This window comes from Hyperoodon ampullatus (assembly GCF_949752795.1).
Source record: "Hyperoodon ampullatus genome assembly, chromosome: 11".
Lineage (NCBI taxonomy): Eukaryota > Metazoa > Chordata > Mammalia > Artiodactyla > Ziphiidae > Hyperoodon > Hyperoodon ampullatus.
The window spans coordinates 80,223,722-80,246,217 of record NC_136924.1 but is presented as its reverse complement, the minus strand read 5'-3'; the positions used below and the strand labels follow the sequence as shown (position 1 = coordinate 80,246,217).

The window sequence follows — 22,496 nt, the reverse complement described above, 5'->3', positions numbered from 1 at the left end:
AGGCCTCAGGAGACACCAAGCCTTCCAACACCTTGATCATGGACCTCTAGCCCCCAGAACTTTGAGAAAATACATTTCTATTGTTTAAGCCACCCGTCTGGTATTTTGTATAGCAGCCCGAGCAGACTGATACAATGGCTGGACTAATAGCACCTCACGTGAGTGTGGTTAGGATTACATGTAGCTGAGGCGGTGCTTGGCTTCTAGTAAGCACTCACTATGTGTAAGCTGTTATTTGTGGCTCAGAAGGAAGAGAGGGAGAATAAAAGAGCAAGAAAGAGAATCAGTATGTATTTAAAATCTGAATGCCAAGCACTTTGCATAAGTACCTAATTTAATTTGCATAACAATCCTGTGCAAACCATCCCAATCTTGCAGATGGGAAAAACCAGAAGCTGAAAAAGGTTCTGTAACTTGTCTGAAGTCACCTAGAAAGTGGCAGAATCAGGAATCTGGCTTTAAAATCTGTCTTCTTTCCACTATGCCATGCCACCTGTTAAGAGTAGCTTCCTAGATGCCAAAGGTTATTAATGGGAGAGATCCATTCTAGATGATTTTGCAGCAGACACACAGCAACGGGGTCGGCTCCTGTTGTGGGAATGTACCCCCGCCCACACACAGATGCTCATCCCCACTCCAAGCTGGGCTACACAGATGCCTGCAGTTACAGCCAAGTATGTTTTCAAAGAGGACTTTTTAATCTGCTCAAGTACTTGACCAGGTATTCACTTAATACTCCAAAGCTCTGTGCCAAAGGCATGAGGTGGATTTGGCCTAAGAGGTGATGAGGGCTTGTGTTAACCATCAGCGGGGCCAGTCCCCGCAGTGGAAGAGTTGGAAGTTGGTGAGCAGTGTATGTAGACAGACGTGTAGACAGATGCCTGGGCCCCGATGAGGTAACTGCAGAATGTAACCCTGATTGGCCACACGGATGACTTCCCACTCATGAGACAAGTTTTGTATTTTACTTTAACCAAAGGCAGTGTCCGTCAAGTGAAATGATTATCTTTTGCATAGAGTTGCTACTACATTGTTTTTTCCAATAATAATTAGCCAATGGAATCCACTATGTTTTAAGACCACTCCCTGTTAATGAAGAAAGCCTGTAGTTAGTAAAGGTGTTTTTCCCTTTTACCAGGACATGCCAGTTCCATTTAAAATTTTAAATTATTGCTTAAGACTACTTTTTAGAGCAGTTCTAGCTTTACAACAAAATCGAGAGAGAGGTATAGAGATTTCCCATGTACTCCTTGCCCTCACACATGTATAGTTTTCCCCATTATCAACATCTTCCACCCAGAATGCCATATATATCTTTTAAAACAAGGATGAAACCTACACTGACACATCACAATCACCCAAAGTCCATTAGTTTACCTTAGGGTTCACTCTTGGTGGTGTACATTCTGTGGGTTTGGACAAATGTATAATTACGTACATCCATCGTTATAATATCATACAGAGTATTTTCACTGCCCTAAAAATCCTCTGTGCCCTGTCTATTCATCTCTCCCCCAGACTAGCCCTGGCAATCACTTATTTTTTGTTTCCTACTTTTGCCTTTGTTATATTTAAATGTAAAAGAAGAGAGACTAGAAAGCAGCCCTTTTAATGCTAATTGAAAATAAACTTAGGGGCTTCCCTGGTGACGCAGTGGTTAAGGCTCTGCACTCCCAATGCAGGGGGCCTAGGTTTGATCTGTGGTCAGGAAACTAGATCCCACACACATGCCGCAACTAAGAGTTCGCATGCTACAACTAAAGAGCCGGCGAGCCGCAACTAAGGAGCCCTCCTTCCACAACTAAGGAGCCCACATGCCACAACTAAGGAGCCTGCCAGCCACAGCTAAGAACCAGCACAACCAAAAAAAATAAAAATTAAGATTTATGGAAAGGCCATTTGTCAAGATTGGCTATGAGTCGCTCAAGTGGGGCTTCATTATATTATTCTCTCTGATTTTGTGAATATTTGAGATTTTCCATAATAAAAAGTTTTTTAAAAACATGATTGGCATTAAAAACATTATTTCTACCATGATTCTCACATAAATGCCATGGATTCAAATTTTGAAACAGCTTTTAAAACGGGGTTAAGATTGCTCATGTATCTCCACTTGTGAAATCAAACACTGTTAAGGATGGATGATTGTTACCAAATATCTTAGGTATTAAATTTATCTTGGTAAGATAATCAGTAATCCATGGGCTTCTTGTGCAACAAGATGTGGCATCCTCTCATGCCCCTTGGCTTCCAGTGTCCAATACTCGTGACTCTGCTTGACCTCTCTCTCTGGTCCTTAGAGACAGCTCTGCCTGTACCAGCAAGGGGCGGACCTCCAGTGCTGGGGAGTCAGTGCTCCCCGGAGGGTCCCTCATCCACTGACTGAGGGGAGGTGATGGATAAATATTCTTGCTCTCTTTTCCTTGAGGCCGTTCAAGCTGCATAACTGGGGTTCTTTTTCTACATTTTTTTCCCAGATTGCCCCAGTAGGTTAAGCTTTAGTTTCCCAAAGTGGGGACTTGTTGGAAAATGTATCTATTATTAGCTTCTTTGTCTTCCCTGTCTCACTTCCCTGCCAGAGTTCCCTGGGAGCACCTCTCAAATACACTTCTTATACTCAAATCGTTGTCTCAGGATCAGCGTCTGTGAGAATTCAAACTAAGCCAGCAAGATACCAAGTTGAGAGACCCAGCCAGCAACTTGTGGAAGAAAAATTTCATAAAGGATTTTGAAAAGATACCCTGTGGATTAAAGCAGTGTTTGGGTTGTTTTTGTTTGTTTTTCTCTTTTTAAAAGCATGGAGTCGATCACACATGAATCTACCCTGTGCAGCTGATTGTAGATAATTAGTTTGTGAGGATTAAGGCCCATGACCCCAGTATTTAGGTAAAAGTCTAAAGAATTCTTGGGATGAGAGGGTTTTCTTTTTTTGAATTTTATTTATTTTTTTATACAGCAGGTTCTTATTAGTCATCAGTTTTATCCACATCACTGTGTATGTCAATCCCAATCTCCCAATTCTTCACACCCCCACCCCCACCCCCCTGCCGCTTTCCCCCCTTGGTGTCCATACGTTTGTTCTCTACATCTGTGTCTCTATTTCTGCCTTGCAAACCAGTTCATCTGTACCATTTTTCTAGGGTCCACATATATCCGTTAATATATGATATTTGCTTTTCTCTTTCTGACTTACTTCACTCTGTATGACAGTCTCTAGATCCATCCATGCCTCAACAAATGACCCAATTTCATTCCTTTTTATGGCTGAGTAATATTCCATTGTATGTATGTACCTCATCTCCTTTATCCATTCATCTGTCGATGGGCATTTAGGTTACTTCCATGACATGGCTATTGTAAATAGTGCAGCAATGAACATTCGGGTGCATGTGTCTTTTTGAATTATGGTTTTCTCTGGGTATATGCCCAGTAGTGGGATTGCTGGATCATATGGTAATTCAATTTTTAGTTCTTTAAGGAACCTCCGTACTCCTCTCCATAGTGGCTGTATCAATTTACATTCCCACCAACAGCACAAGAGGGTTCCCTTTTCTCCACACCCTCTCCAGCATTTGTTGTTTGTAGATTTTCTGATGATGCCCATTCTAACTGGTGTGAGGTGATACTTCATTGTAGTTTTGATTTGCATTTTTCTAATAATTAGTGATGTTGAGCAGCTTTTCATGTGCCTGTGGTCCATCTGTATGTCTTCTTTGGAGAAATGTCTATTTAGCTCTTCTGCCCATTTTTAGGTTGGGTTGTTTGTTTTTTTAATATTGAGCTGCATGCACTGTTTATATATTTTGGAGATTAATCCTTTGTCCGTCGATTTGTTTGCAAATATTTTCTCCCATTCTGAGAGTTGTCTTTTCGTCTTGTTTCCTTTGGTTTGTTTCCGTCTGGTTTCCTCTGCTGTGCAAAAGCTTTTAAGTTTCATTAGGTCCCATTTGTTTATTTTTGGTTTTATTTCCATTACTCTAGGAGGTGGATCAAAAAAGATTTTGCTGTGATTTATAGCAAAGAGTGTTCTTCCTATGTTTTCCTCTAAGAGTTATATAGTGTCCGTTCTTACATTTAGGTCTTTAATCCATTTTGAGTTTACTTTTCTGTATGGTGTTAGGGACTGTTCTAATTTCATTCTTTTACATGTAGCTGTCCAGTTTTCCCAGCACCACTTATTGAAGAGACTGTCTTTTCTCCATTGTATATCTTTGCCTCCTTTGTCATAAATTAGTTGACCATAGGTGCATGGGTTTATCTCTGGGCTTTCTAGCTTGTTCCATTGATCTATGTTTCTGTTTTTGTGCCCGTACCATATTGTCTTGATTACTGTAGCCTTGTAGTATAGTCTGAAGTCAGAGAGCCTGATTCCTCCAGCTCCGTTTTTTTCCCTCATGACTGCTTTGGCTATTCGGGATCTTTTGTGTCTCCATACAAATTTTAAGATGATTTGTTCTAGTTCCGTAAAAAATGCCATTGGTAATTTGATAGGGATTGCATTGAATCTGTAGATTGCTTTGGGTAGTATAGTCATTTTCACAATATTGATTCTTCCAATCGAAGAACATGGTATATCTCTCCATCTGTTGGTATCATCTTTAATTTCTTTCATCAGTGTCTTATGGTTATCTGCATACAGGTCTTTTGTCTCCCTAGGTAGGTTTATTCCTAGGTATTTTATTCTTTTTGTTGCAGTGGTATATGGGAGTGTTTCCATAATTTCTCTTTCAGATTTTTCATTATTTGTGTGTAGGAATGCAAGAGATTTCTGTGCATTAATTTTGTATCCTGCAACTTTACCAAATTAATTGATTAGCTCTAGTACTTTTCTGGTGGCATTTTTAGGATTCTCTATGTATAGTATCATGTCATCTGCAAACAGTGACAGCTTTACTTCTCCTTTTCCAATTTGTATTTTTTTAATTTCTTTTTCTTCTCTGATTGCCGTGGCTAGGACTTCCAAAACTATGTTGAATAATAGTGGTGAGAGTGGACATCCTTGACTTGTTCCTGATCTTAGAGGAAATGCTTCCAGTTTTTCACCATTGAGAATGATGTTTCCTGTGGGTTTGTTGTATATGGCCTTTATTATGTTGAGGTAGGTTCCCTCTATGCCCACTTTCTGCAGAGTTTTTATCATAAATGGGTGTTGAATTTTGTCAAAAGCTTTTTGTGCATCTGTTGAGATGGTCATATGGTTTTTATTCTTCAGTTTGTTAATACGGTGGATCACATTGATTGATTTGCGTATATTGAAGAATCCTTGCATCCCTGGGATAAATCCCACTTGATCATGGTGTATGATCCTTTTAATGTGTTGTCGGATTCTGTTTGCTAGTATTTTGTTGAGGATTTTTGCATCTATATTCATCAGTGATATTGGTCTGTAATTTTCTTTTTTTGAAGTATCTTTGTCTGGTTTTGGTATCAGGGTGATGGTGGCCTCATAGAATGAGTTTGGGAGTGTTCCTTCCTCTGCAATTATTTGGAAGAGTTTGAGAAGGATGGGTGTTAGCTCTTCTCTAAACGTTTGATAGAATTCACCTGTGAAGCCATCTGGTCCTAGACTTGTTTGTTGGAAGAATTTTAATCACAGTTTCAATTTCATTACTTGTGATTGGTCTGTTCATATTTTCTGTTTCTTCCTGGTTCAGTCTTGGAATGTATACCTTTCTAAGAATTTGTCCATTTCTTCCAGGTTATCCATTTTGTTGGCATAGAGTTGCTTGTAGTAGTCTCTTAGGATGCTTTGTATTTCTGCGGTGTCTGTTGTAACTTCTCCTTTTTCATTTCTAATTTTATTGATTTGAGTCCTCTCCCTTTTTTTATGTCTGGCTAATGGTTTATCAATTTTGTTTTTCTTCTCAAAAAACAGCTTTTAGTTTTATTGATCTTTGCTATTGTTTTCTTTGTTTCTATTTCATTTATTTCTGCTTTGATCTTTATGATTTCTTCTGCTAACTTTGGGTTTTGTTTGTTCTTCTTTCTCTTGTTCCTTTAGATGTAAGGTTAGATTGTTTATTTGAGATTTTTCTTGTTTCTAGACATAGGCTTGTATAGCTATAAACTTAGTACTGTATTGTTTAGCCTCCATGTGTTTGTGTTTTTTACGTTTTTTCCCTGTAATTGATTTCTAATCTCATAGTGTTGTGGTCAGAAAAGATGCTTCATATGATTTCAGTTTTCTTAAATTTCCTGAGGCTTGATTTGTGACCCAAGGTGTGATCTATCCTGGAGAATGTTCCGTGAGTACTTGAGAAGAAAGTGTAATCTGCTGTTTTTGGATGGAATGTCCTATAAATATCAGTTAAATCTATCTAGTCTATTGCGTCATTTAAAGCTTCTGTTTCCTTATTAATTTTCTGTTTGGATAATCTGTCCATTGGTGTAAGTGAGGTGTTAAAAGTCCCCCACTATTATTGTGTTACTGTCAATTTCCTCTTTTATAGCTGTGAGCAGTTGCCTTATGTATTGAGGTGCTCCTGTGTTGGGTGCATATATATTTATAATTGTTATATCTTCTTCTTGGATTGATCCCTTGATTATTATGTAGTGTCCTTCCTTGTCTCTTGTAACATTCTTTATTTTAAAGTCTATTTTATCTGATATGAATATTGCTACTCCAGCTTTCTTTTGATTTCCATTTGCATGGAATATCTCTTTCCATGTGCTCACTTTCAGTCTGAATGTGTCCCTAGGACTGAAGTGGGTCTTTTGTAGACAGCATATATATGGGTCTTGTTTTTGTATCCATTCAGTAAGCCTGTGTCTTTTGGTTGGAGCCTTTAATCCATTCACGTTTAAGGTAATTATCAGTATGTATGTTCCTATGACCATTTTCTTAATTGTTTTGGGTTTGTTTTTGAAGGTCTTTTTCTTCTCCTGTGTTTCCCACCTAGAGAAGTTCCTTTAACATTTGTTTTAGAGCTGGTTTGGTGGTGCTGAATTCTCTTAGTTTTTGCATGTCTGTAAAGCTTTTGATTTCTTCATTGAATCTGAATGAGATCCTTGCCTGCTAGAGTAATCTTGGTTGTAGGTTCTTCCCTTTCATCACTTTAAGTATATCATGCCACTCCCTTCTGGCTTGTAGAGTTTCTGCTGAGAAATCAGCTGTTAACGCTATGGGAGCTCCATTGTATGTTATTTTTCGGAAAACCCTTGCTGCTTTCAATCATCTTTCTTTAATTTTTGCCAATTTGATTACTATGTGTCTTGGCGTGTTTTTCCTTGCGTTTATCCTGCATTGGACTCGCTGCACTTCCTGGACTTGGGTGGCTATTTCCTTACCCATGTTAGGGAAGTTTTCGACTATAATCTCTTCAAATATTTCCTCGGGTCCTTTCTCTCTCTCTTCTCCTTCTTGGACCCTATAATGTGAATGTTGTTGCGTTTAACATTGTCCCAGAGGTCTCTTAGGCTGTCTTCATTTCTTTTCATTCTTTTTTCTTTATTCTGTTCCACAGCAGTGAATTCCACCATTCTGTCTTCCAGGTTACTTATCCGTTCTTCTGCCTCAGTTATTTTGCTATTGATTCCTTCTAGCGTATTTTTCATTTCAGTTATTGTATTGTTCATCTCTGTTTGTTTGTTCTTTAATTCTTCTAGATCTTTGTTAAACATTTCTTGCATCTTCTTGATCTTTGCCTCCATTCTTTTTCCGAGGTCCTGGATCATGTTCACTATCATTATTCTGAATTCTTTTTCTGGAAGATTGCCTATCTCCACTTCATTTAGTTGTTTTTCTGGGGTTTTGTCTTGTTCTTTCACCAGGTACATAGCCCTCTGCCTTTTCATCTTGTCTTTCTGCGAATGTGGTTTTTGTTCCACAGGCTGCAGGATTGTAGTTCTTCTTGCTTCTGCTGTCTGCCCTCTGGTGGATGAGGCTATCTAAGAGGCTTGTGCAAGTTTCCTGATGGGAGGGACTGGTGGTGGGTAGAGCTGGCTGTTGCTCTGGTGGGCAGATCTCAGTTAAACTTTAATCTGCTTGACTGCTGATGGGTGGGGCTGGGTTCCCTCCCTGCTGGTTGTTTGGCCTGAGGCAACCCAACACTGGAGCCTACCTGGGCTCTTTGGTGGGGCTAATGGTGGACTCTGGGAGGGCTCATGCCAAGGAGTACTTCCCAGAACTTCTTCTGCCAGTCTCTTTGTCCTCACAGTGAAACAGAGCCACCCCCCGCCTCTGCAGGAGACCCTCCAACACTAGCAGGTAGGTCTGGTTCAGCCTCCTCTGGGGTAACTGCTCCTTCCCCTGGGTCCCAATGCGCACACTACTTTGTATGTGCCCTCCAAGAGTGGAGTCTCTGTTTCCCTCAGTCCTATCGAAGCCCTGCCATCAAATCCCGCTAGCCTTCAAAATGTGATTCTCTAGGAATTCCTCCTCCCATTGCCGGACCCCCAGGTTGGGGAGCCTGATGTGGGGCTCACAACCTTCACTCCCGTGGGTGGACTTCTATGGTATAAGTGTTCTCCCGTTTGTGGGTCACCCACGCAGCAGTTACGGGATTTGATTTTATTGTGATTGCTCCCCTCTTGCCATCTCATTGGGACTTCTCCTTTGTCTTTGGATGTGGTGTATCTTTTTTGGTGAGTTCCAGTGTCTTCCTGTCAATGATTGTTCAGCAGTTAGTTGTGATTCTGGTGTTCTCACAAGAGGGAGTGAGAGCACGTCCTTCTACTCTGCCATCTTGAAGCAATCCCCAAGAGGATTTTTTAATAGGATTTTTTTTTAACTTTAAATAATTGATCAAATGGGTCGCATTCCATCCGTGAATGGAATTACACAATCCCAGCTAGAAATTTGCCAACTGAATAAATGTTCAAGGTGAGAATTGAGGGACAGATTGAGTTGGAAATTGTTAGTAACCCTGTTGTTAGAGAAGAATTAAAGAGGGTAAGTTCTGTGTGATGAGATTCCATATATAAATGTAAAACATTTTTCAGTCTATATTTTCCATTGAGTAGAATATTTTTAGTCAGTATCATTTGTAAATTTGCAAGCATCATCAGAAATGCCAAACTCAGTTTATAGGCCTTTTTTAAAGTTAATTAATTTTTTTATTGAAGTAACTTTTGTTTATAACATCATGTAAGTTTCATGTGTACAACATTATATTTCTACTTCTGTAGACCCTGTAGTATGCTCACCACCAAAAGTTTCGTTTCCATCCATCACCATATGGTTGACTCCCCTTTACTCATTTTGCCGTCCCCTCTTCCCCCGCTCTCCGTCTCCCCTACCCCTCTGGTGACCACCACTCTGTTCTCTGTATCTATGTGTTTGTTTTTGTTTGGTTTGGTTTATTCATTTATTTTGGTTTTTGTTTGTTTGTTTTTTATATTCTAAATATAAGTGAAATCACACGGTATTTGTCTTTCTCCGTCTGACTTATGTCACTCAGCATAATATACTCAGGGTCCACCCGTGTTGTCACAGATGTAAGCCTTTTTATTTTTGACTGCCATCTAATTTTGTTAATATGAATGAAAACCTTGTATTACACTTATCCCTATTTTTAATTCCTTTAAGATACCTTGGATGTTGGGTGAGGCGAAGGGAGGAGCCCAGGTTTGTCACTTAACTACCTGGGTTGATGGTGGTGTCATTAAGCAGGATAGGGAATAAGTGATAAAGGCTTAGGTTGGGGTTGGAAGAGATAACATGTAATTTAAGGCGTCTGTGGGCCGTGGAGGGGATGATGTCTGTTAGGTGTTGAATACAAGGTTCTGTGTGGGGCTTACAAGAGCTAAACTGTCTGTTCCCTGCTTTATTCTGCCACTTCCCCATCACAGACTATGCTTCAGCTGCTTCTGACTGCTCGCTCTTGACTTTGTTTGCACTGGCTGTTCCCTCTGACTGGAACACCTTTTTGTAGTCCTCCCCCTCCATCACTCAGGCAACTCCTGTTTGAACACCTTCTGTGACAGGCACTCACTACCATCAAATAGCACCACAGTAGCGGTTCACGGAGGGAGTTCTGGAGCCAGCCTGTCTGGATGTAAACCCTCAGCTCCACCCTTCCCTGATGTGACCCTGGCAGTAACTCTCAGTTTCCTGAGATAATGGGGATGATATTAGAACCTCTCATAGGACTACTAAGAAGAATAAATGAGTTATTCATTTAGAGAACTTAAAACAGAGCATGGCACATAAAGTGTTCTTTACACCTTTGCTATTACTATTAGTTGCTATCTTATAAGACAGCCCATATCATCTTCCATTAAAAAAAAATTTTTTTTTTTTTTAAAGATTTGTAGTAACAGTCTTAGCAAAAGGTGCCAACTTAAAACAATGACTGTTCTGGTCTTTTCTAAATCTTATCACAAGCAACTGTTTTAAGTAATTTTTATCAGCTTCCCCCCCCCCTTTTAACCTTTAAGTACTTTTTTGTAGGTTGCCATAATCTGTATACTGCCTATCTTTTATACTGTCATTGTTTTCTTAAGCATTTCCTGTTATTTGAATATATGGATTATTTCCAATTTTTTATTTTTCTGGTTGGATCTGTTTGATAAGCTTTTTCTTATGAGTTAATTGCTTAAGATGTTTTTGAAAAGTGAAATCTGAGTCGTTTTATTTTTATACATTTTATTATAATTTCTCTAAATGTTCTCTAAAATGTCTATAATCTATTACAATCATATGTATCTATTAGTCATTATAAGTGCTTACATAAGAAATTTACGAATATATCCATGTATCCTTTAAATTTATGAATATAAATTATAATATACCAAAATTTAAATAAGCTGAAAACAATACTTCTGTAGCTGAGAGCAAGGGAGCATGAAGTTTAACTTTTTCTAACACATAAAGTACTGTAATTTAAAAAATTAACTTGGAAATAACGAAATAACTATAGACCTATTTAAACCGAAATTAAAACAATCATTTTGACGTAGTACGTATAGTTTAGTTCTTGAGAAAAATAACCCATTAGGATTGAAGTTGTTAAGTAAACATGATTGATGATTTCTTTTTAATGCAATCCTATTCCCTTTTCATATTTAGCATATTTAAAGACTATTTCATAGCACAATTATAACTATTATAAATGTCAGTGTAACAAATTTAAGAATTCATAATGGTTCAAATGCTTTTTAAATTTTTATCTTTTTTTTTAGTTTTATTGTGATATAGTTGACAAATGCTTTTTTTTTTAAAACCTTTGAATTAGATCATAGAAAATTCTGTACTATCCACTGCACTGGTTACTTGAGAAACTGGCCTCCAAATATTGTTGGAATGGAAGAAGAAACGGACAATAAGAAAGACAGTAGTAATTTTACCTGCCTTGTTGCCATTGGAAGATTGCATCCATATATTGTCCCACAGAACAGTGGAGAGATTAAAGTGAAACCAACTGAATTTATTACCCGTTTTGCAGTGAATGGACAATTTGTCTATGTTGATCAAAGGTAAACATTTATGTGCCGTAACGATTAGAGTTCAATGGGATATTTAAGGCTACTAAAGATGTGGCTTAGTAGCACGGCTGGATTTTTTTTTTAAGGCTTTAGAACAGGAAATAAAGTTTAAATGAAATAAGGATATGGATATATCAGTAAATTTGTTCAAGCCAAATTGTAAACTTGAAATATTTCTTAGCCAATGGTGCAGAAACTGGACATGGTCTATGGCCACAATTTTATTGGTGAATGGTAGGAATAGCATACCCTGGATTGGGTAGGTGGCCTCTGGAGTAGCCTGGTGCCTGGGTGTCCATTCTGCTTTGCAGCTCTAATCTGGGTCTAGGGCAGCCAAAGGAGCCCAGTAAAGCAAATGGGTTACTCATCCCCCCAGTCTACTTCTCTACTATCCTGACCATGTATGGACCAACAGTATTCTGGAAGGGGATACATTCACAAATTCTGAACTTTATTTTTAATTTTAAAACCAGGGCAACAGCAATTTTAGGATATCTGCCTCAGGAACTTTTGGGAACTTCTTGTTATGAATATTTTCATCAAGATGACCATAGTAATTTGAATGACAAGCACAAAGCAGGTATGCATTGAGCGGGATCGTCTTTTGGTACTTTTTAATTACAACTTCAACTCTTAATTTTTCATTCCTGTGAAATCTGAACCTTGAATTAATCCTTAAGGGATTGATTTGTATAGTGGTAGACTGTTATGCTGATTATTTTCTTTTCTTGTTAAGTTCTACAGAGTAAAGAGAAAATATTTACAGATTCCTACAAATTCAGAGCAAAAGATGGCTCTTTCGTAACTTTAAGAAGCCAGTGGTTTAGTTTCACAAATCCTTGGACCAAAGAACTGGAATATATTGTGTCTGTCAACACTTTAGTTTTGTAAGTAATTTTTTATGTTGTTAAGACCTTTATATTGATTTCAAATGAGTATCTTTGCTTCCCTCTTTTCATCTTGCTAAATCATTAAACCTGTTTGATCCTCTGGCTTTATAACTTGAGTATAATGCCATTTGCAGCAACATAGATGGACCTAGAGATTATCCTACTAAGTGGAGTAAATCAGACAGAGAAAGACAAATATATGATATCACTTATATGTAGAATCCAAAGAATGATACAAGTGAACTTATTTACACAACAGAAATAGACTCACATAGAAAACAAACTTATGGTTGCCAAAGAGGAAGGGGGGTATAAATCGAGAATTGGGGATTAACAGATACACAGTATTATATATAAAATAGATAAGCAACAAGGACCTACTATATAGCACAGAGAACTATATTGAATATCTTATAATAACCTATAGTGGAAAAGAAACTGAAAAAGAATATGTGTGTATACATATATGTATATGTATATTAATCACTTTGCTGTACCCCTGAATCATTGTAAATCAACTATACTTCAATTTAAAAAAAAAAACTGTGTGATTCTCTGGCTTTGGAACTTGAGTATATATTTTGAGTAATTCATTCACTGTTCATTGGCATTAGTTCTCAGAATTAAGCTAAAAGTTTGCCCTTTTATAAAAAATTCCTTTTGGCTTAGTATAAAATGTGACAGTAAATGCATTTATTCAGGCAATTGTTTCCTACCCTTCATGGCCTTGCTTTGTCCTTCAAAAAAACTATGTGGATGTGGCTTTAAACTGTTCAAAATGGTAAGAAACTGTTTTGCCCTCCACATCATTTTTGCATGTCCATTTTCTGAGCCTTGGGAACAAATATGATTGTGCAGGAGTACTTGGCTGAGGGATAAGCAGAAATCCAGCCCGTTCACTGCCTTCCAAGCCCTGGTCTATTGCTGTGTCAGCCTGAAGGAAGAGCCACCTTTTCCTGATTTGCTCAACATGCTAGCATGGCCTTGTTCTAAGTATTATTTTTCTATGTTTCTCTTTAAAATTGCTATAAGGTTTTATCAAGCCAATTCTATTTCCTTATGTACAATATTTTAAAAAAGAGCCCCCAATTCTTAGTACCTCCAGCAGGTACTAATTACCCATCCCAATAATTCTATTATTCATCCCAGTAATTCTTGTTCTCCTTATCATTAGAATATGAGCTGAGAGTTTGTATCTTTGGAAACATGTACATTACAGGGTAATATGACATCTGGCAAAAGCCCTGGTACTTAGCACATCAATACCTCCGTCTCTGATGGTGACATTAACAATATGTATATAAAACACAAATAGGTCAAAAACTGATAATTCAAATACACAGAGCTTAATGTAGTTGCTTAAACATTTTCCTTCACCTTAAAAAAAAATCACCTATGGTGTTTCTTAATTCTAGGGGACATAGTGATACTGGAGAAACATCATTGCTTCCTTGCAACTCTCAATCATCAGAAGGTAAGCTTAGTTTTAGGTGATGGAGACTTATTACTAAGACTGTTATTATTAAGTTACCATCTTTTTCTGTCTTGGAGAGGGAAAAATTTCAAGGTGAAATCAAAAAGATTTCAGGGGCTTCCTTGGTGGCGCAGTGGTTAAGAGAACGCGGGTTCGCACCCTGGTCTGGGAAGATCCCATATGCTGTGGAGCAACTGAGCCCGTGAGCCACAACTACTGAGCCTGTGCATCTGGAGCCTGTGCTCCGCAGTAAGAGAGGCCGCGACGGTGAAAGGCCCGCGCACCACCATGAAGAGTGGCCCTGCTTGCCGCAACTAGAGAAAGCCCTCGCACAGAAACGAAGACCCAACACAGCCAAAACTAAATAAATAAATAAAATGCTGGCTTAACTCCTAGAGAGTTTCATTAAAAAAAAAAAAAAGATTTCAGTGGGTTGAGTTATCCTCCTCAGAATTCCCACAGTACTTTGGTCACACTTCTGTTATAATCTTACATTGTATTGCAATTATTCGTTCACTCAACTGGCTCACTGCTAGACTGTGAGTTCTTCAAGGGTAGGTATGGTGTTTTACTCATTATCATCCCCAGCAGCTGGCATAGTTCCTTATACATTAAGGCACTCAAATATCTGTTGGTCAAATTAATGAAAAGCACTAAGGGGGAGTTATCTTAGTTCTTTACCACAGGAATATTTTAATATATTATTTGTGTAAAGAAAAATTAAAATATTAGGAAATATTTAAAATAAAGTAGTATTCAGCCATAAAAAAAGAATGAAATATTGCAATTTGCAGAAACATGGATAGACAAAGAGATTATTATACTAAGTGAAGTAAGTCACTTCAGAGAAAGGCAAATATTGTGTGATATCACTTACATGTGGAATCTGAAAAAGTAATACAAATGAACTTATTTACAAAACAGAAACAGGCTCATAGACATAGAAAACAAACTTATGGTTACCAAAGGGGAAACGGGGGAGAGAGGGATAAATTAGGAATATGGGATTAACAGATATACACTACTATATATAAAATAAACAACAGGGATTTCCCATATAGCACAGGGAACTATATGCAATATCTTGTAATAACCTATAATGGAAGAGAATCTGAAAAAGAATATATATACATACATATATATAACTGAATCATTTTGCTATACACATGAAACTAACAATATTATAAATCAACTATACTTCAATAAAAGAAAAAAAGTGGTATTGCTCTGGCTTTAGTGTGGAGGTTAAAGTGGGAAGGAACTGTATGTACTCAAAGGTTACAGGTCATGATTGAACCCTCAATGACTTTCCACATATTTGATTCACATCACTCTTCATAAGCATCTTAAACCATCATGAGTTATGTTTGTAATGTAAGCATGAATATTTCTAACATTTTAGGATGCAGCTGGTCTATTACTTTTTAAGAGGGAAATAGGAAATATATTTGAATTGAAAGAAAGATATTGACCAAAGTTATATATTTCTTAAAGCCCTCTATTGAATCTTTCCTTCTGTTATTATTTAGGATCCTCTAGACAGTCTTGCATTAGTGGGTCTGGAATGTCTACGGGAACAGTACTTGGTGCTGGTAGTATCGGAACAGATATTGCAAGTGAACTTCTGGACTTACAAAGGTAATGTTTTATTGCTGCAAATACTTTCACAAGTAAAATTATCATCATATTTACAAAACCAATATTAAAAAATCAATAGGTTTCCTATATGCAAACAATAACCAGTTCAATAATATAATGGAAGAGAAGATCACCTTTACAGTAGCAACATAGTTTGGAAAGTCCTTTCTAAACATCACACAAAATCTGGAATTTATTATGAAAAAAATGGATAAATTTAATTGTATAAAAACTCAAAACTTAAACATAACTATAACCATTATAATTAGCAAGGTTAAAAGACAAATTATACACAGAAAATGTACTTCATATGATAAAATGTACTCATTATCTTAATACATGAAGAGATTTGTAGTATAAAGAATAAAGTTATTGAATTTTATATTAAACTTTGTATAATTTTATATATATTAAACTTTATGTGTAGAATAAAGAGTAAAGTTATTAAAGGAGTTATTTAATAACTCAATAAAAAATTTAGAGTGGACATAAATAGAAAATAAAAGTGTAAATGGCCAAGAAACTAAAAATTGCTCAACCCCAGTTAAAATTATATATATACAAAATTAAACAATAATGACATACATTTTTTCATTTAGGAGATTGTCAAAGATTTGAAAGTTTGGTAATACTAGTGGGAGTCTGAGGAAACAGTCCCTCTTAAACTGTCCATGGGAATATAAACTAGTGCAAGCTCTTTGAAGCGCAATTTGACTACACCATCAAAAATATAAGTGTATATGATCTTAGACTCAGCAACTCTACCCCAGGAACAAATTCTTACACAACTGCGCAGAGACCCATGAACAAGACTGTTTCTTGCTGCACTGTTTAAGTAGTGATTTAAATATTTAAATCTTTACCATAACCAAAACTTATTATGGTATATCCATACAATGGCATACTCTGCAACAGTTAAATATTAGGTAGCTCTGTTTATACTAATATGGCAAGAGCTTTATCTGGTTAATAGAAAAAAGCACAGGAATACAACAAAAGAATAGCATGTATAATAACTCACTTGTATAAGAAAAAAGAAAGATATGTGTGGATATATGTGAATATGTGTATATACAGGCCCATAACTGCTCATCTAAAACCCTTTAGACCAGATAGGTTTTGAACTCAGAATTTTTCTGGATTTTAGAAAGGCAATGTTTTGGAATTCATTTTTTTTTTTTTTTTTTTTTGCGGTACGCGGGCCTCTCACTGTTGTGGCCTCTCCCGTTGCGGAGCACAGGCTCTGGACGCGCAGGCTCAGCGGCCACAGCTCATGGGCCCAGCTGCTCCATGGCATGTGGGATCCTCCCGGACCGGGGCACGAACCCGTGTCCCCTGCATCGGCAGGCGGACTCTCAACCACTGCGCCACCAGGGAAGCCCCTGGAATTCAATTTTTTAAAGAGATATGTGTAATACCCACAGAGAACAGTTATATCATGGACAGCACCCCATAATCAATTAAATCAGTATTTTTGCAGTGAGAAGTATTTACAGATTAAATGGTGAAATGTCTGGGAGGAGAGAGGAAGTATGACTTCAGGTTAAATACATTTAACAAGATTAGGAAAGAATAATTATTGAAGCTGTTTGGTGGGTATTTGAGATTTCATTATATTGTCTATTTTTATATCTAAGTTTTCCATAATAAAAGCTTAAAATGTATTTCTGGAGTGAATTGTAAATACTTGTACTAAGTAGGACAAAGTTCGACCAAAACATTACCCTGAGTAGGGTTACAGTCCAGCTTCCTTTGCATGTGGATATTCAGTTTTCTCACAGCATTTACTGAAAAGACTGTTCCTTCCCCAACTGAATGGTGTTGGCACCCTTGTTGAAAATCATTTGACTGTATATGCTGGAAGGGCTTCGTAAAGAAAGTGGAAATTGAGCCAAAGTTGCTAGCTGGGTGCAGCTGCAGGATGCAGTGGGGAGAGCATTTATATATGGAGGCACCTCAGCCAATGTATGGAGGTGAGCGGGAGAGAGCATGGTGGTTTCAGCAAACATCAAGGAGATTCACTGAGAGAAGAGTCAGGTTGCTGAGCAACTGAGTTTTAACTTGGTTAAAGGGACTTTTAACTAAGGGGAAGTCAAGTAGTGGAGGGACTTAAATAGCAAGTTTCTGCCCAGTGACTAATACGAAGAAAGCCATATTTCAGAAGATTAATCTGGCAGTGATGTGCATGTGGGGGCAGATAGTTTTCATCTTTAAACAAAGGCTAATTGAGCAGATGGTGATTTTAAACCATGAACCACAGATGGGAAGCCAGCCAAGCTATATACATTACATTGTGAAAAATCTCTAAGACATGTCACTGATCTTTTCGTCTGTGTTTCCTACCTAATTCATTTCATTCTTCTGTTTTAATTTCTCCCTCTATACTTTGTCAGTTGCCTTCTTGGGAATACAAAAGGACATAAAGTTACATTTATGCCATTATGTTTCACATAATTGAGCATTTAATAATATATTATATGACACTGTCAGTTTTACATATTAAGTCTTGAAGAGATTTATGATCAAAGCGTATGATTATGTTTTTGTCTTTATGTGTTTCATTGATTTTGGACCTGGGGATGACCTATTATAGTAAAAGTATGACGCATTTTCTACTTTAAAAAAAAGGTTGCAGGATGTTAGGAAATCTTTCTTTATTCTTAGTTCTGCTTTTCAGTATCCTGATAAGGAACTGAATGCCTATTTTGAACCATGTTGTTATTCCATTACTTTGCCACGTGCTGTATTAAGACAGGTAACATGATTTACTTAAGAGCTTTCACCTCAGTTTGTTTCTATTTACTATAGTGTTTTCAGCACTCCATAGTCAAAAATAAGGCTGGCACTGAACGAGTCAGTCTGATTATGAAAACTGTTGTGATATTCAGTCTTATGTTCCTCCCTGTATTTTTATCAGTAGATTATGTATTCAGAGGAGAAAATTTTCTAAAATATATATAAATAGACACATAAAATGTTTTATGTGTCACTTTTTGAAGGTTACAGTCTTCTTCATCCCTTGATGATTCAAGTCCAACAGATTTATTGAAAGATACTCACACTATAAACTGCAGGAATGTAAGTACCATTGTAAGTGATAATATTCGTGAAATAAATGAACAATAACATTGCTCCTTGTTGATTATTTCTTTTGAGAAAAGAGGCCATCCTGTAAAGAATGAACCCTTTCTACTTAGCTCAGAGTTTTTAAGAGGCAATGTAGAATAGTGGTTAAGAGGAAGACGCTTGGGACCATACTATCTGGGTCCAAGTTGTGATTCAGACACTTACTTCTGGGTAACCTCCTGCATGTTATTTAAACTCTGCACCTCAACTTCCTCATTTGTAAAAAGGGATTAATAATAGCACCAGTCTCTTGGAGTGGTGTGTGAATTAAATGATTTAATACACAAAGAAACAAAAACTTCACAGTGCCTGGGACACAATGTGTGCTCAATAAATGGTAGCTATTATTGTTATTTTAATAGATTCTATTCCGTGGATTAAATATACTCCTTAGGGTCTGGAAAGATGTTTAAATAATATAAGCTACAAACTAAGTACTACCTACTATTTAATTCAATTGAACAAATACTAGCTATTTGAAGTGCATTGTTGCATATACAAAAATGACTGAACATAGTGCTGAAAATGTGGAAGACCCGTATACAGTTCTGATGTATCCCAGACAACAAAAAGCTCTAAAGTAGGTATATAAACTAAGTGGTATAAGAATATAGGAGAAAAGAGAAATTAAATCTGACTAGGGACAAAAGGGAACTTGAAAATATCTTTTTATATTAATATAGGCTTTTGATCTAGTATTTGCCAGTTTTACTCATACATTTAGCAAATGTTTATTGGGTACCCATTTTGTGCCAGACAATATGCCAGAAACAGGGATTTAAGTCCTTGTAACACACAAGAATCTACAAGTAGTGTACGTTATATAGTCATTCTATGGCAAAGTTCATCAACTGAATAGACAACATAGGTAAATGATTTCTGCTTTTGATGAGCTACATGAACATTAGATTGTTTGTCCTGTGACTGTTAAACAGTATGGTAACATTTTGGTAAAAGTCTCTGGTTTACTCCATTCCCTACTCCAAAGCAGTATTTCCCATTGTAGTTTCATATGAGATACTATTTTATCATCATTTTAAAAAAACTGAAATAGCTTTTCACTTTTAATCGAAAACTTTTCCTTATGTATGTAATTCAGTTATGGTTATGAATAATGCGGGGGCTTTGAAGTCAGGTAGACTTAGGTTAGAATCATAGCTCCAACACTTTGGGCAAGATATTAGACTCTTTAGGCCTCAGATGCCTGACCTCACGACATGTGTAACATGAAACGAGATGATGCTTGTGGAGTACTTAGCACAGAATACGAAGCATGAGCTGCCATGTTGTTGATGGCAGTGGTGGCATTGCCAGAATGCCCACATCTGAAAACTGCTAAGAGGTCTTTATTTCATTCAAATAGGAAACTTTCTATTTATTATTCTTTCTTTACAGATGTCAAATAAGGAGCTGACTACACTAAGTCCTTCTGAAATAGGGGAGCTACAGGCTACAAAGCAAAACCAAAGTGCTGTTGCTCCCCATAGGCATGAACCACTCCTTGGTAAGTTTTCTTTGGCAACTGCCTGCCATTTTGGTTTTCCAAAAACTCTTTCTTAATCACTATATTTTCAGGCTTAGGAAATTTCTAGAGATGCAAACAACTTTAAAACTAAGATTTTTCCCAAAACTACAGTGAGGTATCACCTCACACCGGTCAGAATGGTCATCATCAAAAAGTCTACAAATAATAAATGCAGGAGAGGGTGGGGAGAAAAGGGAACCCTCCCACACTGTTCGTGGGAATGTAAATTGGTGCAGCCACTATGGCAAACAGTACGGAGGTTCCTTAAAAAACTAAAAATAGAGCTACCATATGATCCAGCATTCCCACTCCTGGACATATATTTGGAGAAAACTAATTCAGAAAGATACTTGCACCCCAATGTGCATAGCAGCACTATTTACAATAGCCAAGACATGGAAGCAACCTATGTGTCCACTGACAGATGAATGGATAAAGAAGATGTGGTTTATATACACAGTGGAATATTACTCACCCATAAAAAATAATGAAATAATGCCATCTACAGCAACATGGATGGACCTAGAGATTATCATACTGAGTAAAGTAAGTCAGACAGAGAAAGACAAATATCATATGATAGCACTTATATGTGGAATCCAAAAAAATGAACTTATTTACAAAACAGAGATAGACTCACAGACATGGAAAACAAACGTATGGTTACCAAAGGGGAAAAGGCGAGGAGGGATAAATTAGGAGTTTGGGATTAGCAGATACAAACTACTATACATATAATAGATAAACAACAAGGTCCTACTGTATAGCAAGGGAACTATATTCAATATATTGTAATAAACTATAATGGAAAAGAATCTGAAAAAGAATACATATATATTTTATATAAAATGATTCAGTTTTATACATATAAAACATATGTATAAAACTGAATCACTTTGCTGTACACCAGAAACTAACACATTATAACATATTTTTTATACTTCAATAAAAATAACTAAGTTTTTCATTCAAAATCATAAATACAGTAATCATGCTGTTAATTTTTAAGTGTATGCTACTTAATGGACCTGTCATTGGAAATTTGATTATCCACTGAATCAGTTATGGGTATTATTAAAACACACAATTGCAATAAAACTAAAGCTCTTGTATTTAGGGGAAAATGTCCATTCTTAAGAAAAAGAATTTTTAAAGATACCAATCATAAAATGTTTAAGATGTAATTATTCATTTTAACTATGTTTATGCAAAGTCCAAATGAAGAAAATTGAAATGACACAATTTTATACCCCCCCATAACTGACTCTGATCTCCTGAAAATGTATGTTAAAGAGAATCAAAGGACTTCAAGGAACCTGGACATCAGCTTCACAGAGAGCCACATATTAATCATCGCAAATTCTATTGTACTCTGAAAGATACCTAGAAAACTTCGATTAATCTGTAGCTGTGTTTTAACCCTGAATTTCTAGAACCTCTTCCTTATCTCTCATTTAAATCTCATTTCCATGGTTCCTCCTTATTTCCTTTTTCAGTCAAAAATCTGGGGACCCCCCCACTTTTATAAGAGTCTTTCGAATTTGGGGGAAGATGCTTTTGTCTCAGCCTTCTCATTTTGGGGTTAAACAAGCAGAGTATTTTCACAAGGCAGATTAAAGTTAAATTTCTCCTTCAAGGCTCTATATACACACATGAATAAACCCCAACCCCTAGCTTCCAACTGTCTGGGAGTCTGTACCTCTTAGCTTTTATTTTCTATTAGAAAGCTCGTAGACTAGCTCACTTATGTGCATCAAATGAGTGACGCTCAATTTATCTGACAGCAGATTGTTATAAAAATAGGCGACCCATTTAAAAATGTATCAGGCTTCTGCAATTTAAGACGTATACTTTGCCTTCAATAATACATTGTATGGTATCCTACCTAGCCTTGCTTTGCCATTTTTGATAACTCATTTTTTAACCTCCAAATGTACTTACATAAGCCTGTATTTTAATTCAATAGGAGAAGGAGCCCAGCTGGATTTTGATGCCCTCTGTGACAATGACGACACAGCCATGGCTGCCTTCATGAATTACTTAGAAGCAGAGGGGGGGCTGGGAGACCCTGGGGACTTCAGTGACATCCACTGGGCACTCTAGCATTTGATTTTTAACTCAACATGAGAAACGTTTTGAAGCATTTTGCTTACAAAAAACTATATATTCTTCTGTACTGTACTGATACTGTTTTTATCTTTTATTCCTATTAATGGTTGACCAGTTTTTATAGATTTGCTCCTGACTTTCACAGGGGTACAGGGAAATGTGATGTTTCCCTTCAAATTCTCAAAATTTTCTATAGACCGCTTTACTCACTGACATAGCTTAAAACCCACTAGTTGCTATATTTTTGCTAAAGTCTTTCTAACCAAGAATACCACATGTATCTTGTTTGGGTTTTGTTTTTATTTTTTGA

At 36.9% G+C, this 22,496-nt stretch overlaps 1 protein-coding gene across 1 annotated transcript in view; it reads left to right on the top strand.

Annotated features, from left to right (window-relative positions):
- Positions 1-22,180, top strand: part of BMAL2 (basic helix-loop-helix ARNT like 2) — a gene marked incomplete at both ends in the record, with an annotated part of 92,853 nt that extends 70,673 nt beyond the window's left edge. Inside the window, 8 exons of the mRNA XM_079714728.1 lie at positions 11,175-11,415; positions 11,898-12,004; positions 12,161-12,311; positions 13,730-13,788; positions 15,318-15,426; positions 18,426-18,504; positions 19,948-20,056; positions 22,044-22,180. Coding sequence (XP_079570854.1) covers positions 11,175-11,415; positions 11,898-12,004; positions 12,161-12,311; positions 13,730-13,788; positions 15,318-15,426; positions 18,426-18,504; positions 19,948-20,056; positions 22,044-22,180 — 992 coding nt within the window. The remainder of the gene's footprint in view (positions 1-11,174; positions 11,416-11,897; positions 12,005-12,160; positions 12,312-13,729; positions 13,789-15,317; positions 15,427-18,425; positions 18,505-19,947; positions 20,057-22,043) is intronic.
- Between the last annotated feature and the right edge of the window lie 316 nt (positions 22,181-22,496).